General features: G+C 39.9%; 1 protein-coding gene across 4 annotated transcripts in view; it reads right to left on the bottom strand.

The window, feature by feature from the left end:
* The window catches only part of plekhg5b (pleckstrin homology domain containing, family G (with RhoGef domain) member 5b), a 178,084-nt gene that overhangs the window by 130,055 nt on the left and 25,616 nt on the right, over positions 1 to 22,413 (bottom strand). For all 4 annotated transcript variants that reach the window (XM_061902683.1, XM_061902681.1, XM_061902686.1 and 1 more), the window contains exon 2: positions 3,551 to 3,627. In XM_061902683.1, the coding sequence (XP_061758667.1) occupies positions 3,551 to 3,627 (77 nt within the window). The remainder of the gene's footprint in view (positions 1 to 3,550; positions 3,628 to 22,413) is intronic.

Consider the following 22,413-nt stretch of genomic DNA (forward strand, 5'->3'; position numbering starts at 1 on the left):
GCAACCTGCTAGCCCGAACCCATCCATCCGTTTACTACCGCTTGTCCCGTTCGGGGTTGCTGGAGCCTGTCTCAGCTGCACTCGGGCGGAAGGCGGTGTACACCCTGAACAAGTCGCCACCTGGTCACAGGGTCAACACAGATAGACAGACAACATTCACACACTAGGGACCATTTTAGTGTTGCCAATCAACCTATCCCCATTAACACATTATAACGGGACTGTCTGGGAATGGAGATTGCATGTCATTCCAACGCCGCACAGTAGATGGCATCATAACTCTGCCTCTTCACTCCTCACATGCACTGTGCGTGGGGCCGGGCGATACTACGAATACACTCGATATATCGCAGGTTTGTCTCTGTGCGATACAGAAAATGACTAATGTGATATTGGAGTATACGTTCTCAAGCAGTTGCTTTTAGCTGTGGGCGTTTCTCAGTCTTTGTCGTCGCACCTTCGTACATACGTTACATAATATACACACACACACACACACACACACACACACACACACACACACACACATATATGTATGGAAATATATACACACATATCCACACATAGCTACATATACATACATTAAATATACATGCACACACACACACACACACACACACACACACACACACACACACACACACACACACACACACACACACACACACACACACACACACACGCGCAGGCAAGGAGCAGACCACCATAGTGAAGCGCGGCAGCTTCAAAGTACTAATTGATATAACAGTCCAGTGGACACACACAAGAGACCCCCACACCCCTCAGAGAGTCTTAGTCCTCCACATGACCCTGCAGTGAGGCCGGGACCAGGAAGTCAACCAGGGAGGGGGGGTTGTCATGCAGAGACCACTTGTACTTGGTGCTAGAAGCTAATAAAGTGAGCGGTCCTTGGTCAATGGCCAATATGTCATAATAATAATAATCATCCACAATCATCCAGTTGGACATACTTCATTGAGAATAGTCAGTGTTCAGCTTGTATAGAAGTCAACAATATCTGCCAGACACAGTGTTCCAAGTGTGTGTGTGTGTGAGAGAGAGAAAGACCACCATTCTTATCATCCAACACTTCCTCATCCATCTTGGACCTGGAACTCTCTTCTTCACTTCCTCTTGGATGTAAAATTCCTTCCTTACGTCCTTCCTTCCTTCCTTCCACCTCTTGGACAACAAAGTATTTCCTTTCTTACATAATTCTCTTGGACGTCCTTACTTCCACCTCTTGGACATGAAACTTCCTTCTTTGATCCTCTTGGACATGGAACTTCCTTCCTTCTTTGATCCTCCTGGACGTGGAACTTCCTTCCTTCTTTGATCCTCCTGGACGTGGAACTTCCGTCTTTGATCCTCCTGGACATGGAACTTCCGTCTTTGATCCTCCTGGACATGGAACTTCCGTCTTTGATCCTCCTGGACGTGGAACTTCCTTCTTTGATCTTCCTGGACGTGGAACTTCCGTCTTTGATCCTCCCGGACGTGGAACTTCCTCTGTTATCCTCCTGGACGTGGAACTTCCTTCTTTGATCCTCCTGGACGTGGAACTTCCTTCTTTGATCCTCCTGGACCCATGGAACTTCCTTCTTTGATCCTCTTGGACATGGAATTTCCTTTCTTTCTTCCTTCCTTACTTGAGCCTTCTAGACATGAAACTTCCTTCTTTGATCCTCTTGGACATGGAACTTCCTTCTTTGATCCTCCTGGACATGGAACTTCCTTCTTTGATCCTCCTGGACATGGAACTTCCTTCTTTGATCCTATTGGACATGGAATTTCCTTTCTTCCTTCCTTACTTGAGCCTTCTAGACATGAAACTTCCTTCTTTGATCCTCTTGGACATGGAATTTCCTTTCTTCCTTCCTTGAGCCTTCTAGACATGAAACTTCCTTCTTTGATCCTCCTGGACATGAAACTTCCTTCTTTGATCCTCCTGGACATGGAACTTCCTTCTTTGATCCTCTTGGACATGGAATTTCCTTTCTTCCTTCCTTACTTGAGCCTTCTAGACATGGAACTTTCATCTTTGAGCCTCATGGACATGGAACTTCCTTTTTTCCTTTGATCCTCTTAGTCATTAAACTACCTTCCTTTACTTACTTGACCTCCTTGGACATGGAATTTTCTTCCTTCCTGGATCCTTCTAGAAATGGAACTTGCGTCCTTTCTTGATCGTCTTGGACACAGAAATACCTTCCTTAATCATTTTGGACATGAAACCGCCTTCCTCACTTACTTGACCCCCTTGGACATGCAACTTTCTTCCTTCCTGGATCTTTCTAGACATGGAACTTCCTTCCTTGACCCTCTTGGATACAGAACTACCTTCCTTAATCGCCTCGGACATGAAACTATCTTCCTTTACTTACTTGACTTCCTTGGACTTAGAACTTTCTTCCTTCTTGGATCCTCTTGGACACAGAACTACAAACCCCGTTTCCATATGAGTTGGGAAATTGTGTTCGATGTAAATATAAACGGAATACAATGATTTGCAAATCCTTTTCAACCCATATTCAGTTGAATATGCTACAAAGACAACATATTTGATGTTCAAACTCATAAACATTTTTTTTTTTGCAAATAATCATTAACTTTAGAATTTGATGCCAGCAACACGTGACAAAGAAGTTGGGAAAAGGTGGCAATAAATACTGATAAAGTTGAGGAATGCTCATCAAACACTTATTTGGAACATCCCATAGGTGTGCAGGCTAATTGGGAACAGGTGGGTGCCATGATTGTGTATAATAGCAGCTTCCCAAAAAATGCTCAGTCTTTCACAAGAAAGGATGGGGTGAGGTACACCCCTTTGTCCACAACTGCGTGAGCAAATAGTCAAACAGTTTAAGAACAACATTTCTCAAAGTGCAATTGCAAGAAATTTAAGGATTTCAACATCTACGCTCCATAATATCATCAAAAGGTTCAGAGAATCTGGAGAAATCACTCCACTTAAGCCGCAGGGCCGGAAACCAACATTGAATGACCGTGACCTTCGATCCCTCGGACGGCACTGTATCAAAAATCGACATCAATCTCTAAAGGATATCACCACATGGGCTCAGGAACACTTCAGAAAACCACTGTCACTAAATACAGTTGGTCTCTACATCTGTAAGTGCAAGTTAAAGCTCTACTATGCAAAGCGAAAGCCATTTATCAACAACATCCAGAAACGCCGCCGGCTTCTCTGGGCCCGAGATCATCTAAGATGGACTGATGCAAAGTGGAAAAGTGTTCTGTGGTCTGACGAGTCCACATTTCAAACTGCTTTTGGAAATATTCGGCATAGTGTCATCCGGACCAAAGGGGAAGCGAACCATCCAGATTGTTATCGACGCAAAGTTGAAAAGCCAGCATGTGTGATGGTATGGGGGTGCATTAGTGCCCAAGGCATGGGTAACTTACACATCTGTGAAGGCGCTGTTAATGCTGAAAGGTACATACAGGTTTTGGAACAACATATGCTGCCATATGGACGCCCCTGCTTATTTCAGCAAAATGACTGACCGGGTAGGAGAAAGGGTCTTACCTTTGAGGCCCTGCGGCGGTCAGGACACTCCGGATGCTGGCACACCACCCAGTCTTCCTCCTGGACTGGCTTGTCATCTGCAGTAAGGACAAAAAGACTGTGTTGAACGTGAGCGCGACTTCTTTGGGGGAGCTGTAAAAAAAAAACAAAAAAAAAACACAGTCGCCGCCGTTGTTTACGCCCGGGAAAAGGACGAGCGCGGCAGGGGCCGGGGGAGTGCAGGCGAGCGATAATAGCGATGCAAGGGTAAACACGAGCCGAAGGGGGCGAGCTAATGGGAGGACATCAGAAGGGACATGAATAATGGGCGACGGGACAGGAAGAAAATGGAGCAAAAAAAAAAAAAAAGGGAGAGGAAAGCCTCATCCTGCTTTCTTTAGCAAAGTGCACTCGCTGCAACAAATCACTGCAGCCCGGACTTTGTGTTTGCATGTGCTCACACTTCTAGTGCACTACTTGGTGGTCTCTTTGTTATTGTTCATTAAACACATGCATTGGTCCGTCCCATACATTCTTTTATTCATGGCAACACATCACTGATACGTCTGGGCCGCCATATATGTCGCGCTCATAAAACATATTATAAAGCACAGGTGTCAAACAAGAACCAGATGTGGCCCGCCACTTTGTTTTATTTGGCCCTCGAAAGCCTGCAACAATAAAGTACTGTAACTGTTCTTACTAAATGAATTATTTTCTATTTTTGTAGATAAAAAAATATATACGTACTCCATGTAGTCGCAAATTATGTTAACCTAATTATGCAAAAATATATGCCCAATTGTAGCTGAGATAGGCGCCAGCCCCCCCCTCGTGACCCCGAAAGGGAATAAGCGGTAGGAAATGGATGGATGGATATATGATGAAACATTCAAACCATTATTTTTAAATAGAAACACATACTAATAATATTGATATCAAAGCAAGTTATCCATTAAATTGTGCGATGTAAAAGCAGCAATGCATTTCATGAGAAAATGGTAAAATTTACTGTGGTTTTTACAGCATTTTTCTCTAAACTGAATTTTTTTTTAATTAATTTTATGTCTATTTTTTACTGTAATAAACTGTGGTGGCGTTTTGGCATTTACAGTCCATCCATTTTCTACCGCTTATTCCCTTTCGGGTTTGCGGGGGGCGCTGGCGCCTATCTCAGCTACAATCGGGCGGCAGGCAGGGTACACCCTGGACAAGTCGCCGCCTCATCGCAGGACCAACACAGGTAGACAGACAACATTCACACTCACATTCACACACTAGGACTGTGGCATTTACAGTAATACACCAAAAGTCTACACTTGTTTTAAAAACAAAACAAAACTGAGAACATTTTACTGTAAAATACTATTTTGCACAAGTAGATTATTTTTTAAACTAAAATGTAAAAAAATATATGGGTAAGTTGCATTAATTTCACCTCAAAATGTAGTGTGTATTATTGGAGACAGAAAAACAGTACTGCTGTTTTTATGGTTTAAAAAAAAAAAAAAAAAGGCAACTCGGGTGCCAACATTTTACTGTAAAATTGCAATTTTTTCTATTTACAGTAAAATGTAACTGTAAAATACTATTACACAATTTTTCATGCATTTTATTAGGAGATTTTTTTAAACTAAAATGTAAAAAAAAAAATGGTAAGTTGCGTTAATTTCACCTCAAAATGTAGTGTATATTACTGGAGATGGAAAAACAGTACTGCTGTTTTTATGGTAAAAAATATATATATATAAAAAAAAGGCAGCTCGGGTGCCAAAAATTTTACTGTAAAATTAAATTTTTTTTCCGTTTACAGTAAAAAAAAAAATTGTACAGGAATTTTGGCAAATGAGCTGCCTTTTTTGCCAGCATTTTTCTCTAAACGACAAAAAAACTTTTTTTTAAGTGTAATAAACTTTGGTGGCGTTCTGGCATTTACAGTAATACACCTAAAGTATACACTTGTTGATTTGCGGTTTAAAAAAAAACAAAAAAACTGTAAAATACTATCACACAATTTTTAATGCATTTTATTAGTAGATTTTTTTTCAAACTAAAACGTAAAAAAAAAAAAGGTAATTTGCAATAATTTCACCTCAAAATGTAGTGTATATTGCTGTTTTTATGGTTTAAAAAAGGCAGTTCGGGTGCCAAGATTTTATTGTAAAATTGCATTTTTTTCTATTAACAGTAAAAAAAAATATTTTTTTAATTTTACAGGAAAATTCTGGCAAATGAGCTGCCTTTTTTTTGCCAGCATTTTTCTCTAAACTGTAATAAACTGTGGTGGCTAAACTGTAATAAACTGTGGTGGCGTTTTGGCATTTACAGTAATACACCGAAAGTTTACACTTGTTAAAACAAATAAAAATTAAAAAAATTAAACATTTTACTGTAAAATACTATTTTTAAAACTATAATATATAAAAATACATGGTAAGTTGCAATAATTTCACCTCAAAATGTAGTGTATTTTACTGGAGATGGAAAAACAGTACTGCTGTTTGTATAGTTAAAAAAAAAAAAAATGCAGCTCGGGTGACAAAAATTTACTATAAAATAGAATTTTTTTCCATTAACAGTAAAAAAAAAGTTTTAATTCATCCCCAATGTGTTATATCGGGTTCAGGTCAGGACTCTGTGCAGGCCAGTCAAGTTCATCCGCACCCGACTCTGTCATCCACGTCTTAATGGACCTTGCTTTGTGCACAGTCATGTTGGAAGAGTCAGCGGCCCGCTCCAAACCGTTCCCACAAGGTCGGGAGCATGGACTTGTCCAAAATGTTTTGGCCTCCAGGAGCCTTTAAAGTTCCTTTCACTGGAACATGAGCAATGGGTATGACAACCTTAAAGGCCTACTGAAATGAGATTTTCTTATTCAAACGGGGATAGCAGGTGCATTCTATGTGTCATACTTGATTATTTCGCGATATTGCCATATTTTTGCTGAAAGGATTTAGTAGAGAACATCGACGATAAAGTTCGCAACTTCTGGTCGCTAATAAAAAAAGCCTTGCCTTTACAGGAAGTAGCAGACGATGTACGCGTGACGTCACGGGTTGTGGAGCTCCTCACATCTGAACATTGTTTACAATCATGGCCACCAGCAGCGAGAGCGATTCGGACCGAGAAAGCTTTGATTTCCCCATTAATTTGAGCGCGGATGAAATATTCGTGGATGAGGAAAGTGAGAGTGAAGGACTAGAGAAAAAAAAAAAGACGGCAGAGCGATTCATGTTATTAGACAAATTTACTACGATAATTCTGGAAAACCCCTCATCTGTTTATTGTGTTACTAGTGTTTTAGTGAGATTATATGGTCGTAACTATACAACCTGAAAGTCGGAGGGGTGTGGCCACGGGTGTGGTGACCGCCAGTGTCTCCGAGGGAAGCCACGTTTCTCGACGAGGCGAAGGCAGCCGTTGGGGCCGGACTGAGATACATATTTTTTTTCCCTCCTCCACGGTGTAAGCATCTGACGGTCGGGGGCAAGAGAGTCCGCAGCTGCCTCTTTGACAGGTGCAGGAGGAACAACGCAAGCTCTCCGCTCATGTCTACGGTTAGAGCCGACTTATTACCATCATTTTCTCACAGAAACCTGCCGGTTGACATGTGGTCGGGAACCATGTTCGCTTGACCGCTCTCTTCCATAGTAAAGCTTCACCGTCATCTTTTGGGAATGTAAACAAGGAAACACCGGCTGTGTTTGTGTTGCTAAAGGCGGCCGCAATACACCGCTTCCCACCTACATCTTTCTTCTTTGACGTCTCCATTATTAATTGAACAAATTGCAAAAGATTCGGCGACACAGATGTCCAGGATACTGTGGAATTATGCGATCATGTTGAAAAGGATTAGTTCCACTTTTGCTCAGCTGACAGCGTGGTCCGCGTTCACCCTTCAGGACTAGACCCCACTTGCAGGTGGACCGAGACCTATCTCTGAGGTGGTCTCTGTCCCCTCTCAACTCCGTTTGGCCTCGTTCTGGGACCCTCTTAACCACAAGGCCACCGAGCAGGTTTGTGATGCCATGCCTAAGAAGAACATCACCACAGAGTCTGCGTCTCCCCCCCCCCCTCCCCGAGAGGAATGATGAGACATGGACACTTTTAGGCCAGTTTAAAAAAAAATTACAAAATAAAAGACCCGAGGCGGTGTTGCAAATAGGCCGTCACTTGATGAGTCACGGCGCCACCAGCGGGTCAGAGGACACGCACGCTGACCACGGGCCACCCCGCAGGGACGACCTGTCCAAAGTGGACTCCCTCAAAGGCTAAGGCAGCACATTTTTAACATGTAGGGTACTTTATTTTGGCGGGCAGGAAGCTTGAAGCTGGCTTCGGACTACAGCAACCCGCTTCTTGCCGGGACCCCCAGCAAGAACATCCAGAAGCTGCAGAGTGCAGAAATACGACCGCGTCACACCGGTTCTCAAATCCCTTCACTGGTGTCCTGTTCCACTCAAGATTTAAAACAAAGTCTCCCTACTAACTCGCCGGTGCCTCCAAAGAACTGCTCACCCCCAAATCCTCCACACGACACCTCCACTCCGGACAGGCTAACCCCCTCCAACCTCCAAGGAAAAAGCTCCAAACTTTTTGCTCCGCAGCTCCCAGTCTGTGGAACGCTCTCCCTGACCACCTGAGGGCAACACAGACTGTTGATGCTTTTAAAAAAGGCTTAAAAACCCTTCTTTTCTAAAAAAAGTATATATAAATATATGTATATTAGGACTGCGAATCTTTGGGTGTCCCACGATTCGATTCAATATCAATTCTTGGGGTCATGATTCGATAATATATCGATTTTTTTCTACTCTCCCATGTGAATCCTTTCTTTAAGGACGTCTGCTTTATAGTCGCATTTGTTGGAACTGGGGGAAAAATAAGAGTCTGCTTTAAAAACGTAGAGTCGTTCCCAGGCGTTAAACTGAACTCAACAAAATTTAGTCCTTTCGACCGGAAGCAGAAGTGCTGTTCGGTCTTTCAGCCATCCATAGCGTTTCTACTCTCTCTTGTGAATGTTTTCTTTTAAGGACATCTGCTTTATTTATTTGTAAATTCCGGACTATAAGTTGCTACTTGGGCAGCATGGTGGCACAGGGGTTAGTGCATGTGCCTCACAATACGAAGGTCCCGAGTAGTCAATCAATCAGCAATGTTAATTTACACAGCCCTAAATCACAAGTGTCTCAATGGGCTGCACAAGCAAAAACGACATCCTTTCAACCGGAAGTAGAAGTGTCATTCGCTCTTTCAGCCATCCATAGCGTTACTACTCTCCCTTGTGAATGCTTTCTTTAAGGACGACTGCTTTATAGTCGCATTTGTTGGAACTGGGGGAAAAATAAGAGTCTGCTTTTAAAACGTAGATTCGTTCCCATGCGTTAAACTGAACTCAACAACATTTAATCCTATCGACCGGAAGTAGAAGTGCCGTTCGGTCTTTCAGCCATCCATAGCGTTCCTACTCTCCCTTGTGAATGGTTTCTTTTAAGGACGTCTGCTTTATAGTCGCATTTGCAAATTCCGGACTATAAGATGCTACTTGGGCAGCATGGTGGGACAGGGGTTAGTGCATGTGCCTCACAATACGAAGGTCCCGAGTAGTCAATCAATCATCAATGTTTATTTACATAGCCCTAAATAACAAGTGTCTCAATGGGCTGCACAAGCAAAAACGACATCCTTTCAACCGGAAGTAGAAGTGCCATTCGGTCTTTCAGCCATCCATAGCGTTTCTACTCTCCCTTGTGAATGTTTTCTTTTAAGGATGTCTACCTTATAGTCGCATTTGTTGGAACTGGGGGAAAAATAAAGGTCTGCTTTAAAAACGTAAAGTCGTTTCCAAGCGTTAAACTGAACTCAACAACATTTAGTCCTACCGACCGGAAGTAGAAGTGCCGTTCGTTCTTTCAGCCATCCATAGCGTTTCTACTCTCCCTTGTGAATCTTTTCTTTAAGGACTTCTGCTTTATAGTCGCATTTGTTGGAACTAGGGAAAAATAAGAGTCTGCTTTAAAAACGTAAAGTCGTTCCCAGGCGTTAAACTGAACTCAACAACATTTGGTCCTTTCGACCGGAAGTAGAAGTGTCATTCAGTCTTTCAGCCATCCGTAGCGTTTCTACTCTCTCTTGTGAATGGTTTCTTTAAGGACTTCTGCTTTCTAGTCGCATTTGTTGGCCCTGGGGATCGATATTGAACAGTATAGAAAACGTATAGTGCGATACGATTTTCAGCCCTAACTCATCCTACTTTATGTTTCCATTTGTTTACGTCTTCTTAAATATTAGCCAGCAAGTCAATAAAAGCGTGTTACACGTAACACGCCAAATGTGGCAAGTCGGCGGTCCACGTCAGACTATATTCTTCCCACGCACGTTACCTGCGGCCGCAAAAACACGCGACAACGTCACGGCGTGTGTGTTTTGGCGGGCGGAGGCAGCGACAGGCGGATGTTTGGCCCTCGCTTCTTCCTCCACATGTTGGTGGGGAATGTTGGGAATGTGACACACTTCCATTTGGTGACGTCTGGCAGTGGCGCGCGGGGACTAAACAAACTCTGCAAGGGTTAAACAAACAGCATCCCCTTTTCTACTGTTTTTCCTTTCCACCATCTTTTCCATGACTTACAGGGTTTGGCAATGACATCTGCTTCATAGTCCCATTTGGAACTTTTTTCCCTACGTTTTGTACCCTGCGGCTTATTAAAAAGTGCCACGAATTTATGGATTTTTCTTTGCTGACGGCCTTAATGCAAATAGTTTAATGCTATGGCGCTATCTTTTGTTTGTTTGCTCACTTCCATTTAGTCCTCTCAACCGGAAGTAGAAGTGCCATTCGGTCTTTTAGCCATCCATAGCGTTTTTACTCTCTATTATGAATGGTTTCTTTATGGACATCTGCTTTATAGTCGCATTTGTAAACTCCAGACTATAAGCTGCTACTTTATTCCCTACGTTTTGTACCCTGCGGCTTATTAAAAAGTGCCACGAATTTATGGATTTTTCTTTGCTGATGGCCTTAATGCAAATAGTTAAAAAAAACACTGATAAGGTGTGTTATCGTTTGTGCTATGGCGCCATCTTTTGTTTGTTTGCACACTGCAGGCGCTGCATTATCCTTCCATTTAGTCCTCTCAACCGGAAGTAGAAGAGCCATCCAGTCTTTTAGCCATCCATAGCGTTTCTACTCTCTCTTATGAATGGTTTCTTTAAGGACATCTGCTTCATAGTCGCATTTGTAAACTCCGGACTATAAACTGCTACTTTTTTTTCTACGTTTTGGACCCTGCGGCTTATTAAAAAGTGCCACGAATTTATGGATTTTTCTTTGCTGACGGCCTTAATGCAAATAGTTAAAAAAAAACACTGATAAGGTGTGTTATCGTTTGTGCTATGGCGCCATCTTTTGGAACGAGTTTGCTCACTGCAGGGTCCTTCCATTTATTCCTCTCAACTGGAAATAGAAGTGCCATTCGGTCTTTTAGCCATCCATAGCATTCTACGCTCTCTTGTGAATGGTTTCTTTAAGGACATCTGCTTTATAGTCGCATTTGTAAACTCCGGACTATAAGCTGCTACTTTTTTCCCTACGTTTTGTACCCTGCGGCTTATTAAAAAGTGCCACGAATTTATGGATTTTTCTTTGCTGACGGCCTTAATACAAATAGTTATAAAAAAACACGGATAAGGTGTGTTATCGCTTGTGCTATGGCGCCATCTTTTGTTTGTTTGCACACTGCAGGCGCTGCAGTATCCTTCCATTTAGTCCTCTCAACCGGAAGTAGAAGTGCCATTCGGTCTTTTAGCCATCCATAGCGTTCCTACTTTCCCTTATGAATGGTTTCTTTAAGGACGTCTGCTTTATAGTCGCATTTTTAAATTCCGGACTATGAGCTGATACTCTTTTTTCTACATTTTGGACCCTGCGGCTTATGAAACAGCACCCATAATTTATGGATTTTTCTTTGCTGATGCAAATGGTTAAAAAAAAATAAAATAAAATAAAACAAACAAAAACACTGATTAGTTGGGTTATCATTTGTGCTATGGCGCCATCTTCTGGACAAGTTTGCACATTGCAGGCGCTGCAGTGTCCTTCCATTTAGTCCTCTCAACCGGAAGTAGAAGTGCCATTCGGTCTTTCAGCCATCCACAGAGTTTCTACTCTCTCTTGTGAATGCTTTCTTTAAGGACATCTGCTTTGTAGCCGCATTTGTAGACTCCGGACTACAAGCTGCTATTTGGGCAGCACGGTGGACGACATCCTTTCAACCGGAAGTAGAAGTGCCAATTGGTCTTTCAGCCATCCGCAGCGTTCCTACTCTTTCTTGTGAATGCTTTCTTTAAGGGTGTCTGCTTTATAGTCACATTTGTTGGAACTGAACTCAACAAAATGTTATCCTTTTGACCGGAAGTAGAAGTGTCTTTGATTGATTGATTGAAACTTTTATTAGTAGACTGCACAGTACAGTACATATTCCGTACGATTGACCACTAAATAGTAACACCCGAATACGTTTTTCAACTTATTCGTAGTTATAGTCATTCGGTTTTTCAGCAATCCATAGCGTTCTTACTCTCTTGTGAATGGTTTCTTTAAGGACGTCTGCTTTATAGTCGCATTTCTTGTCCCTGGGGAGAAAAAAAGTCTGCTTTAAAAACGTAAAGTCGTTTCCAAGCGTTGAACTGAACTCAACAAAATGTTGTGCTTTTGACCGGAAGTAGAAGTGTCTTTGATTGATTGATTGAAACTTTTATTAGTAAATTGCACAGTACAGTACATATTCCGTACGATTGACCACTAAATGGTAACACCCGAATACGTTTTTCAACTTATTCGTAGTTATAGTCATTCGGTCTTTCAGCCATCCATAGCGTTCCTACTCTCTCTTGTGAATGGTTTCTTTAAGGACGTCTGCTTTATAGTCGCATTTCTTGTCCCTGGGGAGAAAAAAAGTCTGCTTTAAAAACTTTCTCGTTTCCAAGCGTTGAACTGAACTCAACAAGATGTTATCCTTTTGACCGGAAGTAGAAGTGTCTTTGATTGATTGATTGAAACGTTTATTAGTAGATTGCACAGTACAGTACATATTCCGTACGATTGACCACTAAATGGTAACACCCGAATACGTTTTTCAACTTATTCGTAGTAGTTATAGTCATTCGGTATTTCAGCCATCCATAGCGTTTCTACTCTCTCTTGTGAATGGTTTCTTTAAGGATGTCTGCTTTATAGTCGCATTTCTTGTCCCTGGGGAGAAAAAAAGTCTGCTTTAAAAAGGTAAAGTCATTACCAAGCGTTGAACTGAACTCAACTAAATGTTGTCCTTTTGACCGGAAGTAGAAGTGTCTTTGATTGATTGATTGAAACTTTTATTAGTAGATTGCACAGTACAGTACATATTCCGTACGATTGACCACTAAATGATAACACCCGAATACGTTTTTCCACTTATTAGTAGTTATAGTCATTCGGTCTTTCAGCCATCCATAGTGTTTCTACTCTCTCTTGTGAATGGTTTCTTTAAGGATGTCTGGTTTATAGTCGGATTTCTTGTCCCTGGGGAGAAAAAAAGTCTGCTTTAAAAACGTAAAGTCGTTTCCAAGCGTTGAACTGAACCTTTTTGACCGGAAGTAGAAGTGTCTTTGATTGATTGATTGAAACTTTTATTAGTAGATTGCACAGTACAGTACATATTCCGTACGATTGACCACTAAATGGTACCACCCGAATACGTTTTTCAACTTGTCCACCTTAATCAATTCATAGTCCTAGTCATTCGGTCTTTCAGCCATCCATAGCGTTCCTACTCTCTCTTTTGAATGGTTTCTTTAAGGACATCTGCTTTATAGTTGCATTTCTTGTCCCTGGGGAGAAAAAAAGCCTGCTTTAAAAACGTAAAGTCATTTCCAAGCGTTGAACTGAACTCAACAAAATTTTGGCCTTTCGACCGGATATAGAAGTGTCAATCGGTCTTTCAGTCATCCATAGCGTTTCTACTCTCCCTTGTGAATACTTTCTTTAAGGAAATTTGCTTTAAAGTCGCATTTTTTTGCCCTGGGGGAAAAAAAAGAAGAAAAAAAAATAGAGTAAAGTTGTTCCCGAGCCTTTAACTGAACTCAACGACGTCTTAATGCCAATTGAACATCCCCCCCCCCCAAAAAAGGGTACGAAACACAAACATGGTGATTTTCTCCGTCAAGTAATTGGTGTCTAGCACTGCGGTCACAGTATTTCAGCACAAAGACAAGGAAAATCTCCTCTAAGCCATTTTAGTGCACGCGCGGGACTTTAATGGCCTTTTACAGCTTGTTGATCGTCCAAACGCGGTGGAGAGAGAGAGAGAGAGAGAGAGCGATCGCCTGGAACAGGAAAGCAGCTGACAATTAATGACACGTTTTTAAAAAAATGCTCCATATTTCACTGACAGCTGTGAAGATGAAACAGAATGAGTCCGTGGCCAATGTGTTCCGCTGGAAGATGAATATTCACTTTGCAGATTGAACAAGCAGACATTTGCATTGCGCTTGTTGGAATTAACACTTCAATGGAAAGCCCGAATAATGAGTCAATTGAGCTTGCATCTGCTCGTCTTCCTGGATCGCTCTGATCCTGGACTGGGAATCAGGACTGGGACTTTGAAGAGGTCCGTGGTCTCTGAATGTAGCCCAGGTCCAGGCTTGATCAGAACCAGGAATCGTTGGTACAAACTAGGGCTGGGCGATACGGCCTTTTTTTAAATATCTCGATATTTTTAGGCCGTGTCACGAGACAGAGACATTTTAAAACAAGCTATGAGTGCACTTTTGTGCATGATGTCACTAAGATGACATATCAAAACTCCACTAAATTAAAGTGCACTTTTTGTGTAGAACGCCACTAAAATAGTTGAAAACAAATAAAGTGCTCTTTAGTGCAAGATGTCACTAAGACGACATATCAAAACAACACTAAATTAAAGTGCACTTTTGTGCAGAACTCCACAACAATAGTTTGAAACAAATAAAGTGCACTTTTGTGCATGAGGTCACTAAAATGATTAGAACACTAAATCAAAGTGCACTTTTTGTACAGAAGGCCACTAAAATAGTTGAAAAGAAATAAAGTGCACTTTTGTGCATGATGTCACTAAGATGACATATCAAAACAACACTAAATTAAAGTGCACTTTTTGTGCAGAAAGCCACTACAATCGTTGAAAACAAATAAAGTGCACTTTTGTGCATGATGTCACTAAGATGACATATCAAAACAACACTAAATTAAAGTGCACTTTTTGTACAGAACGCCACCTCAATAGTTGAAAACACAAAGTGCACTTTTGTGCATGATGTCACTAAGAGGAAATATCAAAACAACACTAAATTAAAATGCACTTTTTGTACAGAACGCCTCTACAATAGTTGAAAACACATAAAGTGCACTTTTGTGCATGATGTCACTAAGATGACATATCAAAGTAACACTAAATTAAAATGCACTTTTTGTGCAGAACGCCACTACAATAGTTGAAAACAAATAAAGTGCACTTTTGTGCATGATGTCACTAAGATGACATCAAAACAACACTAAATTAAAGTGCACTTTTTGTGCAGAACGCCACTACAATAGTTGAAAACAAAGTGCACTTTTGTGCTTGATGTCACTAAGACGACATATCAAAACAACACTAAATTAAAGTGCACTTTTTGTACTGCACGCCACAACAATAGTTTGAAACAAATAAAGTGCACTTTTGTGCATGATGTCACTAAGATGACATCAGAATAACACTAAATTAAAGTGCACTTTTTGTGCAGAATGCCACTACAATAGTTGGAAACAAATAAAGTGCACTTTTGTGCATGATGTCACTAAGAGGAAATATCAAAACAACACAAAAATAAAGTGCACTTTTTGTACAGAACGCCACTACAATAGTTTGAAACAAATAAAGTGCACTTTTGTGCATGATGTCACTAAGAGGACATCAAAACAACACTAAAGTGCACTTTTTGTGCAGAGCGCCACAACAATAGTTGGAAACAAATAAAGTGCACTTTTGTGCATGATGTCACTAAGATGAAATATCTAAAAAACTCTAAAGTGCACTTTTTGTGCAGAACGCCACTACAATAGTTGAAAACAAATAAAGTGCACTTTTGTGCATGATGTCACTAAGATGACAAATCACAACAACACTTGATTAAAGTGCACTTTTTGTGCAGAATGCCACTACAATAGTTTGAAAACAAATGACATGCACTTTTGTGCATGTTGTCACTAAGATGACATATCAAAACTCCACTAAATAAAGTGCACTTTTTGTGCAGAACGCCACCACAATAGTTGAAAACAAATAAAGTGCACTTTTGTGCATGATGTCACTAAGATGACAAATCAAAACAACACTAAATTAAAGTGTACTTTTTGTGCAGAACGCCACTACAATAGTTGAAAACAAATAACATGCACTTTTGTGCATTATGTCACTAAGATGACATATCAAAACTCCACTAAATTAAAGTGCACTTTTTGTGCAGAACGCCACTACAATAGTTGAAAACAAATAAAGTGCACTTTTGTGCATAATGTCACTAAGATGACAAATCAAAACAACACTAAATTAAAGTGTACTTTTTGTGCAGAACGCCACTACATCATATTGCAGTCTACACATATCTCTTATGTGTGACTGCCCTCATATTGCAGTCTACACGTATCACTAATGTGTGTCTGCCATCATATTGCAGTCTACACCTATCTCTAATGTGTGACTGCCATCATATTGCAGTCTACATGTATCTCTTATGTGTGACTGCCATCATATTGCAGTCTACACATATCTCTTATGTGTGACTGCCCTCATATTGCAGTCTACACGTATCACTAATGTGTGTCTGCCATCATATTGCAGTCTACACCTATCTCTAATGTGTGACTGCCATCATATTGCAGTCTACACGTATCACTAATGTGTGTCTGCCATCATATTGCAGTCTACACCTATCTCTAATGTGTGACTGCCATCATATTGCAGTCTACATGTATCTCTTATGTGTGACTGCCATCATATTGCAGTCTACACATATCTCTCATGTGTGACTGCCCTCATATTGCAGTCTACACCTATCACTAATGTGTGACTGCCATCATATTGCAGTCTACATGTATCTCTTATGTGTGACTGCCATCATATTGCAGTCTACACCTATCTCTAATGTGTGACTGCCATCATATTGCAGTCTACATGTATCTCTTATGTGTGACTGCCATCATATTGCAGTCTACACATATCTCTTATGTGTGACTGCCATCATATTGCAGTCTACACGTATCACTAATGTGTGTCTGCCATCATATTGCAGTCTACACGTATCACTAATGTGTGTCTGCCATCATATTGCAGTCTACACCTATCTCTAATGTGTGACTGCCATCATATTGCAGTCTACATGTATCTCTTATGTGTGACTGCCATCATATTGCAGTCTACACATATCTCTTATGTGTGACTGCCCTCATATTGCAGTCTACACCTATCTCTAATGTGTGACTGCCATCATATTGCAGTCTACACATATCTCTTATGTGTGACTGCCCTCATATTGCAGTCTACACGTATCTCTAATGTGTGACTGCCATCATATTGCAGTCTACACATATCTCTCATGTGTGACTGCCATCATATTGCAGTCTACACATATCTCTTATGTGTGACTGCCATCATATTGCAGTCTACACGTATCTCTAATGTGTGACTGCCATCATATTGCAGTCTACACCTATCTCTTATGTGTGACTGCCATCACATTGCAGTCTACACCTATCTCTAATGTGTGACTGCCCTCATATTGCAGTCTACACGTATCACTAATGTGTGTCTGCCATCATATTGCAGTCTACACATATCTCTTATGTGTGACTGCCCTCATATTGCAGTCTACACGTATCACTAATGTGTGTCTGCCATCATATTGCAGTCTACACGTATCACTAATGTGTGTCTGCCATCATATTGCAGTCTACACATATCTCTTATGTGTGACTGCCCTCATATTGCAGTCTACACGTATCACTAATGTGTGTCTGCCATCATATTGCAGTCTACACCTATCTCTTATGTGTGACTGCCATCACATTGCAGTCTACACCTATCTCTAATGTGTGACTGCCCTCATATTGCAGTCTACACGTATCACTAATGTGTGTCTGCCCTCATATTGCAGTCTACACCTATCTCTAATGTGTGACTGCCATCATATTGCAGTCTACACATATCTCTTATGTGTGACTGCCCTCATATTGCAGTCTACACGTATCACTAATGTGTGTCTGCCATCATATTGCAGTCTACACCTATCTCTAATGTGTGACTGCCATCATATTGCAGTCTACACGTATCACTAATGTGTGTCTGCCATCATATTGCAGTCTACACCTATCTCTAATGTGTGACTGCCATCATATTGCAGTCTACATGTATCTCTTATGTGTGACTGCCATCATATTGCAGTCTACACATATCTCTTATGTGTGACTGCCCTCATATTGCAGTCTACACCTATCTCTAATGTGTGACTGCCATCATATTGCAGTCTACACATATCTCTTATGTGTGACTGCCCTCATATTGCAGTCTACACGTATCTCTAATGTGTGACTGCCATCATATTGCAGTCTACACATATCTCTCATGTGTGACTGCCATCATATTGCAGTCTACACATATCTCTTATGTGTGACTGCCATCATATTGCAGTCTACACGTATCTCTAATGTGTGACTGCCATCATATTGCAGTCTACACGTATCACTAATGTGCGTCTGCCATCATATTGCAGTCTACACATATCTCTTATGTGTGACTGCCCTCATATTGCAGTCTACACGTATCACTAATGTGTGTCTGCCATCATATTGCAGTCTACACGTATCACTAATGTGTGTCTGCCATCATATTGCAGTCTACACCTATCTCTAATGTGTGACTGCCATCATATTGCAGTCTACATGTATCTCTTATGTGTGACTGCCATCATATTGCAGTCTACACATATCTCTTATGTATGACTGCCCTCATATTGCAGTCTACACCTATCTCTAATGTGTGACTGCCATCATATTGCAGTCTACACATATCTCTTATGTGTGACTGCCATCATATTGCAGTCTACATGTATCTCTTATGTGTGACTGCCATCATATTGCAGTCCACACATCTCTCTTATGTGTGACTGACGTCTACTGGTCACACTTATCATTACACCATGTAGCAGATAAAATTGCTTCAAGGTCGGTAAGTACAACTAGAAATTATTCGGTACATTAAGCACAACTGGGTCACAAGGTGCACTGTCGAGTTTTAAGTGGGAAAAAAGGATTTTAAGTGTGCCTTATAGTCATGAAAGTACAGTATTAAAAAAAAAAAAATGAACATGCTTTTGCTGCGAAGAGGTGGCGACTTGTCCAGGGTGTACCCCGCCTACCGCCCGAATGCAGCGGAGATCGGCTCCCCCGCCACCCCAAAAGGGTCAAGCGGTAGAAAAACGAATGGATGGAACATGTTTTTATCAAAGCGAGCTGAATATAGACAAACTGTGTCAAGTGAGTAATATTTAACCCAACTCTTTGCATAGAGAAACCCAATATCTGCATTTTTTTTTTTTTTTTTCAAGCTCCAGTACATTTCCAGCGGTGTGGGCGGCACCGGGACCGAGGACAAGGACAAGGACACAACAGATTGGGGGAAAAAAAATAAAAAAGCGGCGTTCCCAACAGCTCTACCGTCTGAGCCACACCCTTGTGATATTTAAGAGGCATTGGACGGCTGGAAAGTTCCAGACTGGCATGAAGAACATTCCGGCACTCGGTGCCACACACTGTACTTAAAAACCCAGCAGCAGCGGAGACTTTCATAAGAGTGTGATGAGCATTTTTCTGCAGAGAAAACCAGAAGAAGTTTCCACGGAGCAGCTAAAGACATCCTGTATTTGTTCAACTCAAAAGTAAAAAAAAAAGGTCAAGATCAAACAAATCCAAACTTGCAGGAGCTGCTGGAAGGAAGCAAACAGAAAGTAAAAGTGTCACAGAAAGTCTGATGCAAGAATGACTTCATGGAGGCCAGGATGTGCTTTGCAAAATAGCCATACGTGACTACTATCTCATTCACAACATTTTTAAAGTTTTAAATCTGTGAAGTCCAGGGTAGTTCTTTTTGGAAAAACTCAACAAAAAACCTAGTCTACTTCCAAAAGCAAAGACTGTTAATCACTTCTTTTTACACTTGTATGACTGTTAACTACTTCTTTTTACCCCTATATGGTTGTTAACCAATTATTTTTACACTTTTCTATGGTTAATGACTTCTTTTTACACCCGCATGACTGTTAACCACTTCTTTTTACACTTTTCTACAGTTAATTACACCTCTCTGCACTTGACTGACTGTTAACTTCTTCTTTTTACACTTATATGGCTGTTAACCACTTCTTTTTACACTTGCATGACTGTTAATAACTTCTTTTTACACTTGCATAGTTGTTAACCTCTTCTTTTTACACTTGCATGACTGTTAATTGTTTTTACACATACATGGCTGTTAATAACTTCTTTTTACACTTGCATAGTTGTTAACCTCTTCTTTTTACACTTCCATAGTTGTTAACTTCTTTTTACATTTGCATGACTGTTAATAACTTCTTTTTACACTTGCATAGATGTAAATAACTTCTTTTTACACCTGCATGACTCTTTACCACTTATTTTTAAACTTTTATAGCTGTTAACCACTTCTTTTTACACTTGTATGACTGTTAACCACTTCTTTTTACACTTGTATGATTGTTAACTACTTCTTTTTACACTTGTATGACTGTTAATCACTTCTTTTTACACTTGTATGACTGTTTACTTCTTTTTACACTTGTATGACTGTTAACCACTTCTTTTTACACTTGCATGACAATTAATCACTTCTTTTCACACTTGCATGACTGTTAACCACTTATTTTCACACCTGCATGACTCTTTACCACTTATTTTTAAACTTTTATAGCTGTTAATCACTTCTTTTCACACTTGCATGACAGTTAACCAATCATTTTTACACTTTTCTATGGTTAATGACTTATTTTATACATGCATGACAATTAACCACATTTTTTTACACTTGCATGACTGTTAACCAATTATTTTTTACACTTTTCTATGTTTAATCACTTCTTTTTACACTTTCATGACTGGTTACAATTATTTTTACACTTTTCTATGGTTAATCACCTCTTTTTACACTTGCATAACAATTAACCACTTCTTTTTACAATGTTATATGGTTAATCACTTCTTTTTACACTTGTATAGCTGTTAATCCCTTCTTTTCACACTTGAATGACAGTTAACCAATTCTTTTTACACTTTTCTACAGTTAATTACACCTCTCTGCACTTGACTGACTGTTAACTTCTTCTTTATACACTTATATGGCTGTTAACCACTTCTTTTTACACTTGCATGACTGTTAATAACTTCTTTTTACACTTGCATAGTTGTTAATAACTTCTTTTTACACTTGCATGACTGTTAACCACTTCTTTTCACACGTGCATGACTCTTTACCACTTATTTTTAAACTTTTATAGCTGTTAACCACTTCTTTTTACACTTTTCTATGGTTAATTACTTCTTTTTACACTTGCATGACTGTTAACCACTTCTTTTTACACTTGTATGACAGTTAACCAATCATTTTTACACTTTTCTATGGTTAATGACTTATTTTATACATGCATGACAATTAACCACATTTTTTTTACACTTACATGACTGTTAACCAATTATTTTTTACACTTTTCTATGTTTAATCACTTCTTTTTACACTTTCATGACTGTTTACAATTATTTTTACACTTTTCTATGGTTAATCACCTCTTTTTACACTTGCATAACAATTAACCATATATTTTATATGGTTAATCACTTCTTTTTACACTTGTATAGATAGCTGTTAATCCCTTCTTTTCACACTTGCATGACAGTTAACCAATTCTTTTTACACTTTTCTACAGTTAATTACACCTCTCTGCACTTGACTGACTGTTAACTTCTTCTTTTTACACTTATATGGCTGTTAACCACTTCTTTTTACACTTGCATGACTGTTAATAACTTCTTTTTACACTTGCATAGTTGTTAACCTCTTCTTTTTACACTTGCATGACTGTTAATTCTTTTTACACTTGCATAGTTGTTAATAACTTCTTTTTACACTTGCATAGTTGTTAACCTCTTCTTTTTACACTTGCATGACTGTTAACTTCTTTTTACACTTCCATAGTTGTTAACTTCTTTTTACACCTGCATGGCTGTTAACCACTTCTTTATACACTTGTATGGCTGTTAGCCACTTATTTTTACATTTGCATGACTGTTAATAACTTCTTTTTACACTTGCATAGTTGTAAATAACTTCTTTTTACACCTGCATGACCGTTAACCACTTATTTTCACACTTGCATGACTCTTTACCACTTATTTTTAAACTTTTATAGCTGTTAACCACTTCTTTTTACACTTGTATGACTGTTAACTACTTCTTTTTACACTTGTATGATTGTTAACTACTTCTTTTTACACTTGTATGACTGTTAACTACTTCTTTTTACACTTGTATGATTGTTAACCACTTCTTTTTACACTTGCATGACAATTAACCACTTCTTTTTACACTTGCATGACTGTTAACCACTTCTTTTTACACTTGTATGACTGTTAACCACTTCTTTTTACACTTGTATGACTGTTAACCACTTCTTTTTACACTTGTATGATTGTTAACTACTTCTTTTTACACTTGTATGACTGTTAATCACTTCTTTTTACACGTGTATGACTGTTAACTACT

The sequence above is a fragment of the Nerophis ophidion genome, linkage group LG06, assembly GCF_033978795.1.
Source record: "Nerophis ophidion isolate RoL-2023_Sa linkage group LG06, RoL_Noph_v1.0, whole genome shotgun sequence".
NCBI classification, from domain to species: domain Eukaryota; kingdom Metazoa; phylum Chordata; class Actinopteri; order Syngnathiformes; family Syngnathidae; genus Nerophis; species Nerophis ophidion.